General features: G+C 42.0%; 1 protein-coding gene and 1 long non-coding RNA gene across 2 annotated transcripts; both read right to left on the reverse strand.

The window, feature by feature from the left end:
- Window positions 1-1944: 1944 nt before the first annotated feature.
- Window positions 1945-3293, reverse strand: LOC117820014. Its single transcript, XM_034693627.1, is given in 3 exon segments — window positions 1945-2624; window positions 2626-2667; window positions 2801-3293. Coding segments are annotated over 3 exon segments (612 nt in total). The 5' UTR covers window positions 3209-3293; the 3' UTR covers window positions 1945-2462.
- Window positions 3294-4979: 1686 nt separating this feature from the next.
- On the reverse strand, window positions 4980-5408 carry LOC117815933. The gene is made up of 3 exons (XR_004631883.1): window positions 5337-5408; window positions 5194-5253; window positions 4980-5020 (listed from the first exon to the last, which is right to left on the reverse strand). It is a non-coding gene; the product is annotated as an uncharacterized LOC117815933 (long non-coding RNA).
- Window positions 5409-13258: the final 7850 nt, after the last annotated feature.

Raw genomic sequence — 13258 nt, forward strand, 5'->3', positions numbered from 1 at the left:
TCTGTCTTCAGTCCAGGGGGAATAATTTAATGTCACACTGAAAGTTAATGACACACTCTCACTGCTAATAACAAGGCCTGGCTGCCTTTCAGCACACACACACACACACACACACTCACACACACACACACACACACACACACACACACACACACACACACACACACACACACACACACAGACACAGACACAAACACACACACTTAAAGAGAAACAAACTGCAGGTTTAATCTGCTCCACGTCAGAGATACACCAACACCACATCCTCAAACCTGCACAGTTTCATGTCTGCATATTCAGACTCTTTGTATTAGCATCAACACAACAAGAATAAAAACACATGAAGAGAAGAGGAGGAGGAACTGGAAGTCACCCAAAATAACTGCAAACATATTTTCACTCATGTAAAACTGTACCTGATGTATTTCAAGACAAGATGAACAATGACGAGTGTAGCTGCTTCCGTCTGTGCAGCAGAGCCTCAGAACACACATTAGTCCTGACACACACACACACTCACACTCACACTCACACACACACACAGTCTCCTCTTCCCGGAGGCTGATGTCTGTTTTCATGCTGTTTTATTCCCAAATGAAATGCAGAACTTCTCAGACACACAGCTTCACAGAACTCAAACCTGCGTGTGTATGGCTGACGCAGGGTTTCTCTTAATTCCCAGGTTTCAGTAATGATCACTTGTAATCATTACTGCAAACTTACTGCTGTGCTGCCTGATAAATCCCCTGTGGATAAACACACTCTGTGACAAGGACTGTGAGAGGAAACAACACTCTGCTCTACATTATCTCATTCTTCTGCAGAAAAACACATCAAATCATGTGACCATCTGTTTGTAGTCGGAGTAGGATCAACCAGTCAGGTGTCAGCAGGCTCTGCTGTCTGCAGGAAAATCAGACTGTATGGAGAGCAAAAGCAGGAGGAACACAATTCAGTGTAATAACACTCCTGACTCCAGACAATCTGTTCTCCATCAAACATTTACACTGAAACACAAATCTGCTTGATGCTGGCAGGTTGTTAGGGATAAAAAACAATATATTTATTTGTGCCGAGGTCAAAACTGTACACAGACAGTTTAGTCCCTATTACCTGAGTTGAGGTCTGAGTCTGGTCCCCATCACGAGAGCCTGAGTCAAGCCCCCATTGCCTGAGTCCAAATCTAAACTAGTCTCAATCTCTGCCTGTCACTTACTTTAACTCTTCCTGTTCCGTTGAAGTTACTAATCATAGACCCTTCTGGAGTCTCCAAGCTCCCTTGTATTGTAGGTTCCTCTGCCGTAGACGGCCTGATACTACGGACTTGCCAGAATCCAGCTGCTACAACTACTACACGGTCTTAGCAGATGTCTAACTAACATGAGTCTGGTCCTGCTCGAGGTTTCTGCCTGTTAAAGGAAGTTTGTCCTTGCCACTGTAACTTCCTAAATGCTGCAAAGTGCTCTGCTCATGGTGGATTAAGATGAGATCAGACTGAGTCCTATCTGTAAGATAGGACTGGATCTTATCCTGTCTTGATGTTGGGTCTTTGTTAACACGAGGACCGCCGACATTCTAGACCCCCCTCCAGGCGCTGCAGGCCATCTTTGAGACGGCATATGTAATTTAATTGTTTGTGCCCAGAAGCACACAACTAATGATATTTTTATTAATTTATGATAAATAATAATAATAATACAACTTAATGTTATGTACAAACAAAATATCACTGCATTAGGCAGGATTTTTAACCTTTTAAATGACTCATGTCAATTGATCGGCTTTTTAGTGCGCTGTTTTTTTTTACAGCTGCTCCGCGTCTCCCCTTGCTAAAACACATAATGAAACAGTCATAACTTGTAGTCTATTAAATTGTTGGTTATATAAGTCTAGGCATTTTAATATAAAGAAAAAATAAAAATAAAAAGGAGATAAACACCATAATAATGAGGAAACTTTTTTTATTGAAGCTCCTCCTCAATAGATTTGTTTCCCCGTCATTGAGGAAATTTGAACAACACATACACGCACCCCACCACCCTGACACACACACGCACACACACACACACACACACACGTGCACAAATAACTGAATTAACATAAATGTTTGAACAAAAACAACACCAAAAACAACAAAAACAAGGCTACCTGTGGGCATAACAAACTATATACAATAGAACTCAACAACAGATGCTGCAGTGAAACAAACAAACAGGTGAACAAAGGCACGATCAGCACCTTTGACAGCGCCGCTGCACCTAAGGCACACACTTGGGGCAAAAGTGGTCAACCTGTGCGGTGCATTTCCCACACACAGGGCGCTTGCACCCCTTGCAGGACACAACAGTCCTATTTTTTTTGCAGTGCGTGTGAGTCTGGCACTGCCTCCTTTTCAGGTCTTGCGGATGCTGTGGCTCCGTGGGTACAGACGTCAGACTGGCCTTGACTTGCAGGTATTCTTCTCAAAGTTGCTTTGCAAGCTCAAGGATGAAGGCTCTTCTCGGAAGTGTGTTCGAGGTGTAGGCCTTGAATAGGACATGGGCGTTTATCGCAGCCATATCCAGAATGTTATAAAACATGGCGACAGGCCACCTCCGTGTTCCACCTTTTACAGGCCACCTCCGTTTTCCACTGCCGAGCCATCTGGTCCAGCACATGAACCCCGACCTGATGGTAATGAGCGGAAATTGAGTATGTTTGTGATAATAATAATAATAATAATAATAATAATAATAATAATAATAATAATAATAATAATAATAATGGTGAAATGATTAAGTAAAATGGTAAAATAGCTTACCTTCGTGACATTATAGTAGGTGACAGTCTCAGGCTTTCTTTTTCTGTCACTCCCAATGGACACAGTTGGGTGCATGGTGCTCAGGAGTGCCACACTCTTCCTTGGTTTCCCTTGGTAAACCGTTAGGGTTGCCCGCTCATGTTTGAGGATCGTTGTAGCAAACCTCTCTGCACTCTGCACCCGGACTGAAGGCGGCAGCTCTCTATTGGCTTTGTTCATGGTACCGACCAAGCTGGTGTTCTTCTGCAGCAGTTTTTTGGCCAGGTTAAGGGATGTGAAAAAATTGTCTGTTGTTACATTTCTTCCCTTTCCTACATATGGCTCCACCAGCTTCATGACCACACTATCCCCCAGGCGTTGATGGGCTGGTCTTGTGTCATCCTTGCCGAGGTATGGGAAGCCGTTCATGAAGTATCAGAGGGGTATACTGCGAAGTGAGTTCAACATATCCTAGATATCTTCTCCTGATCGAGCTTCACTGAACCTAACAAAGGAGATCACACTAAACTGTCATACGAAGCTGGTTATCAACATGTTGCGTCAATCCAGAATTACCCTGAGCGCGTTCACATGAACAAGGCGGAGAAGGCAACATGTGACCAATCACAGACACGGACAGTCTGCCGTCAGCACATCGAAATGAATTTCAAACACTGCACTGATATTAGAAAAATATGAAGAAGTTAAACACATAATCCAGATTAACTTCAACACAGCTGAGTTTGAAACATGAAGAACTGAGAGAGAGGACAAAGCCTGTTTGAATGAGCAAATCCCGTCTTATTTCTCATCTTAGTGCAGATATATCTGACTATAATAACTGTTTATTAATCATTAGATATATCTGACTATAATAACTGTTTATTCATCATTAGATATATCTGGCTATAATAACTGTTTATTAATCATTAGATATATCTGACTATAATAACTGTTTATTAATCATTAGATATATCTGACTATAATAACTCTGTTTATTCATCATTAGAAATATCTGACTATAATAACTGTTTATTCCCTGACAGTGATCTCTCTCTCTCTGATGTAATCTTGTGTCGTGACAGTTTTAGACTTAATATTTCAGCTGCAGCCCTGAAGGTATCAAACTGAGCGCTGTGGTTAAAGGACTAATACAAATGAGAACATGATTCAAAGTGATAAGCACGCGCAGTTTTATGATTAAAACAGCAAAACAATTTAATCTGAATAATCTGACCTCAGACTCGGTTTAAGTATGATGTCAGGAAAGATAATCAATAACTGTCATCAGTATTTTATATATAAAATCATACAGGTAGACAAAGTGTCCTGCCCGTCTCTTCTCCACTGTGGGCTTGACCACAGTTCTCCTGCCTCCCCTCGTGATCAGCCCACGGAGCTCCGTGATCGAGCGAGCTGATTGGTCAGTGGGCGGAGTTTACTACAAACTGATCTCTGATCCTGAGCATAACCTGCTTCAGTGCAGGTTAGGAATTCAGCCTGAATAACCATGGTGATCTACCCTGGTAAGGAGTTGACCACCTTCGTAGTACAGAAAATCCAGAGTTAACCCTGAAGTTACCTCGATCACTGCAAATCCGGCTTCTTAGTATAACCCTCTGGTCTCGACATCTGCAGCAAGCCAGAACTTTATGCCGAATTTGTCCGGCTTATTCGCCATATACTGGGTAAACTGGCAACGGGCTTTGGTGGGGAACAGCTGCTCATCCCCAGTAATGCACGCCCCAGGTTTGTAGCAAGCGATGCTGTTGCTGACAAATCCATCCCACACCTCAGACATCAGGGCAAATTTGTCAATGCACAGACGAGCTTGCCTGTCTTCCCTTCTGTCAAAACACAGGTAGCGCATTATTGCCCTAAAACGGTTCCTCGGCATCGTGGTCCTGAAGAACGCCAGTCCCCACTCCTCCGACCAAAAGCTCTCCATCTCGATGTTTTTGTTGTACGCCCCTCTCACGTACAGCAGGGCAATGAAGGCTTTCAGTTCGGCCACGGAGAGATCCCATGAGCTGTCCTCCTCAGTGCGGCGTGCCTCTGCCACAGTGCAGTCCTTTATGTGCTGCAGAATTTGTCTGTCCAGCAAGCACAAGAAAGTGCTAAAAGCGTCCTCAATATTGCGCTTTGCATGCACATTTTGGGACTGTTGCCTCCCCGAGTGTCCTCCAGGCCGTATTATCTCCCAGATTGTCCCATCTTTTCCCTGCTCACATGTGCTCGGGACTGCAAAACATAAAAATAATTGCACACGTAAAGATTGGCCACACAATTTTTCAGGATATCGATATTTAGGATTTATGTAAATATTTTCTTGTAGATTTTTTTTTTCGTTTTCTAATAACTATTAGGAAACGAAAATGTATGTTTTGTTGTACTTCAGCAGAGTTTTACAATACCTGTATCTGGAGGTGTTAGTTGTGGAGAAGGCGTTGGCGCACTCTTGTCTGCTGGTGTCACTATTGAGATTTATTGAATTAGTTTTTTATAATTAACAAAAGAGCTATCCTACACACCAAGTTTTACAAAAAAATAATTGTACCTGGAGATGAGGTGTGAGCTCTCTCAGAGACCAGTGTAGGCGTGTTCTCTGCACCTGACCGGACGGCAGCTGTCGGCAGGGAATCAGGTCGCGCTGTTGAGATATTATATTCAGCTACATTATAGTTTCTTATTCGTTATTAGTGAGGATAATTTTAGATATTATTTACCGTTTATAACTCAAACTTTTATAACCCAACATCAAGATACAGTAGTTTGTAGACCATATAGTTTGTCACGCGACTGTTGGTTATGCTTGATCCCACACAAAATAATTTAAAAACAAATACATTTACAGAATTGAATGAAGAAAATAAATAACCTTGCTTACCTGGAGTGAAAACGCCAACCAATGAGGTAGTTGGCACAAATGTTTTCCTTTTTTTGGGCCGTGAGGGTTCAGGGTCTGAGTCGGAGCTCTCCTCCTCTTCACTCCAGTCCACAATTCTCCACCATCAGACTCCCCTTTGTCCTTCTCCTGAATCCTCGCCAAAGCCTCTTCCAAAGAATACCTCTTTCCTGATCCTTTCTTCATCATTGTTCTGCATCTATGTCGCTGTATGCTGTCTGTCCTATATGTTTCTATGTCTCTATCTATCTATCTATCTGTCTGTCTGTCTGTCTGTCTGTCTGTCTGTCTGTCTGTCTGTCTGTCTATCTATCTATCTATCTATCTATCTATCTATCTATCTATCTATCTATCTATCTATCTATCTGTCTGTCTGTCTGTCTGTCTGTCTGTCTGTCTGTCTGTCTGTCTGTCTGTCTGTTTATCTGTCTTATCCTATCTATCTGTCTATGGTCTCTAACTATCTGTCTGTATGTCTCCTATCTGTCACTCTTTGTTGAATTCGAGCGCAAATATAACCTCTAAAGAGACCCGGGAAAACAATCCTGGAAATGTATCATCTTCAATGCCGTCTGTATAACGGCGGTGGCAGTTAGAGGTATAAACGCTCAGAAATCTTGTGTGTTTTATTTTAGTTATGCATAGGCTTCAGAAAACATAGAAGACACATATTTGAGAAAAGTCATAGGATGAGAGGCTCATAGTTTTTATTAAAAAAAAAGTTATTTGTATTATAAAACACAGAACCGTCTGGAAGAAGGCTCTGGCGGTTCTAGTGTTAAAAATATAACATAGAGTATAGTCTAGACCTGCTCTGTTTGTTAAGAGTCTTCAGCTTACATTAGTTGGGATTTAGTGCTTTATAGATAAAGATGGATTAATTAATAAATCTAGTCCCTTTCACGGAAGTCCAAGTTGAGTCAAGTCTCTGAGTGGAGTCCCCTTAACCTGAGTCAAAGTGAAGCCGGTAGTCCGAGCCAAAGTTGACTCCTCGTTTCAATTTGTGAGGTCATTCTCGTCTTCTCCTTGATGGTTCTTTTACACATTAATCATGTTGCTCTCCTCCTGCCGTATTAGCTGTATAATCTTAAAAAGACGCAGGATTCGTGGTGTTTCTTCAGTCATCATGGCAGGAACTGATGCTGAACAAGATGACACGTGAACGTTAATTATAGATCAGTTAATAATACAAAACTATCATCAAGTCTTTATCATTAAGCAAGTCCATCTTCAGAGTCTTAATGTTATCAGAGCGGGGTTCAAGTCGAATCATAAGTCCTGAAAAATCAGGAGTCCTGGAGTCTGAAAACTCCACACAAGTTCCGTATACACATCAAACTCTGGTTTATTCTGATTTTAAATCCGAATTAAACAATTCCTCTATCGTGTATACGTTCATTCCGCTTTAAATTAATTCCGGTCGTTCTGTGCATGCTCGTTCCCATGTCCTGTCGCAATGACGCACATATTCCAGGCTGAGGTAGAGCAGCTGTTGCACTAACCGCTTTGATTCGCCAAAGTACAGTCATCCGCCTCCCTTCTCCGGTCCTCTATCTCTCTTCTCCACCTCAGCTGACAAAAGTGAAGCAGTACGTTTGTGTCGAGCTGCTTTTTAAAAACTATAGTCAACCGTGGCCAATCAGAATAATTCTTTTTGTTTTAGTTGCCATGACACCATGAATGAGTCCATGTTTCTGACATCACATTCCAACTCACAGGAGTGAGTGATGTCACAAAGGTCTGACAGGACTGAACAAATCTTACTTGGCTATATACCAGTTTAGCATTTTCACTTATCATTTCGGCGGATAACCACAACCACAACGAAGACCACAGAGAGACCTCCTTTGGCTCTTCCCACATTACGGCGGATAACCACAACTTTTCGAGAGTCATGGCATCCAGATCATACGAATTGAACAACACTGTTCAATGCTCAGCGAGCAAAAAGAGACACTCTGAGGAGAGTCTTGAAAGACCCAGCAAGAAGAGCAGGACCAGTCCATCAAGTCCCTCCGACAGCTGCAATCTGAAGATAGTTACTGGGGAGAGTACGACCAGTTCGAAGAGGAAGTCAGCTGCTGATGAGACCGAAGAGGGGCCAAGGAAGAGGAGCAGAGTGACCCCCATTCCTGCTGAAGACCACAGAGAGACCATCTGTGGCTCTTGCCACAATGAGGACGCTCAACCTTCAAGCAATCTTGAAGACCATGACGTCCCATTGATTAGCCCTCTCGCTAAAGCCATTAAAGGTATGTTGGCTAAGATATTATATTTTTTTTATATTCACATTGGAAATCAGATTGATTGATATGAATGAAGCTAACTGAAACATATAGAATCAATAACAGGAAAAATAATGTGAAATCAAACTGTTTTCTTTTTGTAGCTGCCTTCGAAGAGACGTATGTGGAGCAGGAACTCCTCGGGAAAGGAGGCTTCAGGGCAGTCTTTGCTGGCTACAGGAGACAGGACAATGTGCCGGTAAGTTTAATAAATGTTCCATACTGTACACATTTACACATGTACACACACACACGCACAAACACACACACACACACACTCTCTCACACACACACACACACCTGCATCTCTACTTTGTGCATAGCAAAACCTAACCACATTTCTCTCGTCTGTAGGTTGCCATCAAGCACATTCATCTGTCATCAGTTGAGATCATCAAGGTGGTAAGATATTTGGTCTTGTTCCATTATTTGAATTTGTAAAACATTACCTGACATTTTTGTGTACTATACCCTCTTACATGATTGTGCATGTAAGAGGGTATAGTAGTGTTTGTGAGAGAGTATGATTGTGCATGTAAGAGGGTATAGTAGTGTGATAGTGTGTGCGTGAGAGTATGATTGTGCATGTAAGAGGGTATTGTAGTGTGTCTGTGAGAGTATGATAGAGTGTGTACTACAAAGTATGAAATACTGCCTAAACGGCCTCTCATATCAAACTCTTACTTTCCACCAATACATGTAGGCTACTCTTACAGCTACACACACACACACACACACACACACACACACACACACTCTGTAGGCACCCACCTTCACATTTACGCTCCACGTATTCATGAGATTCTCTCTGAAACAAACACCCACACGTTAAAACACATCAACCTGACGTCAATTTTCTCACAGAGCATGAAGACAACAGATTATACACTCCTACACACACACACGCACACACACACACACAAGCATATGCACACACAGGCAAACACAACCATACCTGTTTACCACACATGTGCTTTTACCCAGTCTAATCACACGTTCAAACATTCTCTTTCTGTGTGTGTGTGCGTGTGTGTGTGTGTGAGAGAGTGTAAGGCCTCCTGAAGCATGATGGGATTTACACTAACAGGCAGAAGCTGTCAGCGAAGCACAGATCAATGTCTTTAATGAGTGAATCACAGCAGTTATCACATGCTCTCCTGCAGACACACACACAGCCACACACACACACAGTTTAATCAGAGTTATCTCAGCAGGGAGTCCATTCTCATTTTAATAAACCTTTAAAAGCTCGGTGCTGTCGTTAGCGTCCCCGCCTCTGTTCTTTTCTCGAGTGTTTTATGAAGATGTACAAGCGTCATAAAAATGTGTTTAGGTTTCCTCGTCACTCTTATTGCCTTTCATGATCGTAATGGAGCCGCTGTGATGTTGTCCATAAAATGTACATTAGTCAAGTCAATATCAGGCATCCCCAGTGTGCAGATGTACACACAGGCACGTACAAACACACACTAGCGTTATACATGGGCGTGGCAGCCATGGTGCTCTTCACACAATCATCATCTGTGTGTCCTCTCACTCTCACACTGCTGATTTGAGTCTTTAAACCTTCCCAATGATGTATTGATAACTTAACCGTGTAGAGTTTGTAGAGGAACACTGTAGCTGTTAGCAAGGAAGCTAAAGGCATGCAGCCCAAATCTGGAGACTCTTTTCATAAACTGCAAACCCTTCTATTCGCCGCGGGAGTTCTCCTCCTTTATTCTGGTCGGCGTCTACATCCCACCTCAGGCCTGTGTAACGGAGACGTTACAGCACCTGGCTGACCAGATTACAGACGTGGACAAAAAACATCCTGACTCTCTGCTCATCATTCTCGGGGATTTTAACAGAGCAAATTTAACCCACGAACTTCCTAAATACAGACAGCATATTAAGTGACCAGAACCATCTGGAGCTGAACCCGCTCAAGACGGTAGAAATGACAGTGGACTTCAGGAGAAGCCCCCCTCCACTCCCCCCCTCACCATCCTGAACAGCACTGTGTCTACTGTGGACTCTTTCACGGATAGCTGGTTCCTGGGATCCACTATCTCCAAGGACCTGAGGTGGACCTCCCACATAGACACAATCAGAAAAAAGGCCCAGCAGAGGATGTACTTCCTGCGTCAGCTCAGGAAGTTCAACCTGCCCAAGGAGCTGCTGATCATGTTCTACACCTCCATCATCCAGCCTGTTCTGTGCACCTCCATCACTGTCTGGTTTGGATCTGCAACCAAACTAGACAAACACAGACTGCAACGGACTATACGGACTACAGAAAAAAATCATCTGTGTCGACCCGCCCCCCATCCAGGACTTGTACCAATCCTGGGCCAGGAAACGGGCAGGTAGCATCACCGCTGACCCCTCACACAAATTCTTCAAACTCCTCCCCTCCGGCAGGCGCTACAGATCACTGTGCGCCAAAACAACCCGCCATAAGAACAGTTTCTTCCCCCAGGCTGTCACTGATGAACACTAAACCATAAGTGTCATACCTGTTGGATCAATACTCTCTGTAAATATACATGTTAATATACAATGCAACAATTCTCCAAGCAGAATTCCATATTTCTATTTATTTTATTATTTTATGTAAAACTACCTCTGCAACTCACCACTGCACTTTTATCATATTATTTTAGCCTGTACATATTAGGTATGCCTATTTGTTGTTCTTTTGTATTTATAGCTGATGTTATTGGTATTATTTTTTTATTTTTTATTTGTAGGTCTTATTCTTATGCCTTGTACTTAGAGAGCACAGTTGTCCAAAGTCAAATTCCTTGTGTGTTCAAGCATACCTGGCCAATAAAGCTGATTATGATTCTGCTTGTTAATGAAATCAACACTCCTTCAAACAGATGCTTCTTGTACACCTGTATAAAACAAGGACAGTGACAGAGTGCTGGTCGTTGATGATCCTGAATGAGAGCATGTTGACAGTAAGCGTGTTGACTCACGTTCATCCTGCTTCTTAATTGATCAGAAATTAATCTTACTTTGCTCTGTGTTGTATTTTTAATTGTTCATTTATCATCGTCAAGGTGAGTGATACCTCCGAGTAATTACCACAAACAAATGAAACCAAGGTTGAATGATTGATAACTTCTGTCTCATAGTGCTGGGACTGTTAGTGCGAGAGTTTCTCCAATTAAGGATGTGTTTGACAGAAAGCAAGAGAGGACGACGTGAAGACAGACTGTGAGCGGCCAGACGGGGTTCAAACGTGAGATTTAGACTCCTCATTATGATTTAACACATATATCAGATCTGTTTTATTATGGGAGACATCAAAATACCTGAGCTGTAGCTGTAACTGTCCTGATGCTGACTTTAAGATGTATGAATATTGTCCTGTACGAATACAAACATGAGAATGTTTTGTGTTTACTCGCTGAATTCACACTGAACTTTCCTGTCTAAATCTTGTGTAAGTGGGTATCCAAGAAGCAAATCTTTTCGTAAGAAGGGGAGGGGTTTCATTCAAACATCACTCCAGTCTGTTGGCATCAAACAAGGTTGAGATCAACTACACTGAATGGTGAAGCCAGTAATAATATCAGTGCTAACTTGCTAGTACAACGGATAGCTGGAATTTAGTGACAGACAAAGGTTTTCACATTTTACCAGATAATCTGACCTCCTCACTCACTTTCCTCACAGTGAGCTCCTGTTTATTCCTGATCCCATAAAAACAGGTAGAGTCACAGAGTTCAGGGAAGATGCACAGAGATATAATCAATGTGCCCAAAATATTCCAGATAAATTAACCTCAGCTGCTCCCTACATCCGGTTCCCCAGCAGTCTAAGCCTATAGAAGCATAAGTAAGAGCTTGTCCAAGCCTGAGCCAGCTCTAACTATAATTTTTATCATAAATTAAAGTTTTAAGCTTACTCTTAAAAGTAGAGAGGGTGTCTGCCTCCCTGACCCTGACCAGTAGATGATTCCAAAGGAGAAGCGTCTGCTCTACCTCCCATACTAGTTCTAGCACACGTGCAAATGGTTTTATTTGCATTTGCTGTGAATGCCCCATAATGACGACGGACCTTTCACAGGTTGAGGTCTGCTCTTGTTCTTCTGCAGTTAGCTTGTGTCCACATGTTTAGGTTCAGACCAGGTAAAGTGAAGCTCAGGTGATTTCAGAAACTCTAGAAGTGACTTATCACAACTCCATGTACCTGCAGCAGAGAAACATGGCAGCACTAGGAGGTCTCACTTGGATTACGATGAGGGGGCGGTTCAATCAGGTAATTTAGAACAGAGGATGAAAACACATTGAGAGGTTTATGATTTTAGAGGTATTGGAAAAAAAACCATTTGGATTTTATGAAGATTGAAATGACACCCAGGAGAGCAGAGGTGGATAAGGACCTGTGGGGAAGCATTCAGGAGACAGGGAGGACATGAAACCTGGCAGTGTCTCTCACTTTGTTCAGTCCTTTCAGATTTTCAGCCATAAAGAGAAAAAATGAAAAGTGATGTACGCACTAAGAAAGGCCTGAGGAGACCCACTCATGATGCCTTTGTGAACGCTGAGCTGAATAAACACACGCAGTGAAGGTTAGTGTCTGACTGAAGGACAAGTGAGAGAAGATCGACACGAGAGAAAACCAACACCTGTGTATTGATTTTATACAAACATGAGGCAGAAACAGTGAATGTACCTTAATGTGACTTAAAATATAAAAGATTGATAAAGAACATCATAATTCAACGTGTCATTAAGCATTACTACGAGTTTGAGTGAAAATAAACATCCATAACTTAAAAGCAGCTTTGCCATTTTCAGTAAGGAAAATAGCAATTGGCTGTCCTTAAAGTTGCTAAATGGCGTCATCACTTCATTTTCATAATTGACCATGTGTTTTAAATTGTAAGGGACACTATAGGAGAGATGAGTAATGTCATAGCTGAGACAACAATTTAGTAAAAATCACATAATATGTTCATAACTACAAATTAACTGTTCTGTCGAGTCTTGTTTTTTTGTTTTTTTTTCATGCCACTATTCCAACCCTTCTCCCATCCGGGCTTGGGACCGGCAAAAGTGACCCAATATAAACACTAGTGGATCAGGTTCAGGTTCAGGTTACTTTATTTGTACCCGTAGGTAAACTTGTTTTGCAGCCAGTGAGATGTTAGGTCAATACAAAATTACAAGATAGACTTCAGACAGAACAATCTACTTAATGTACAAAACATCCAAAAAATATCCTAAAAAAACTAATATAACACTAAAAATGGTAAAATGAATAGACATGATAAAATGATAAAAGTGCTAAAGG

Source organism: Notolabrus celidotus, chromosome 1 (genome assembly GCF_009762535.1).
Source record: "Notolabrus celidotus isolate fNotCel1 chromosome 1, fNotCel1.pri, whole genome shotgun sequence".
In the NCBI taxonomy this organism is placed as follows: domain Eukaryota; kingdom Metazoa; phylum Chordata; class Actinopteri; order Labriformes; family Labridae; genus Notolabrus; species Notolabrus celidotus.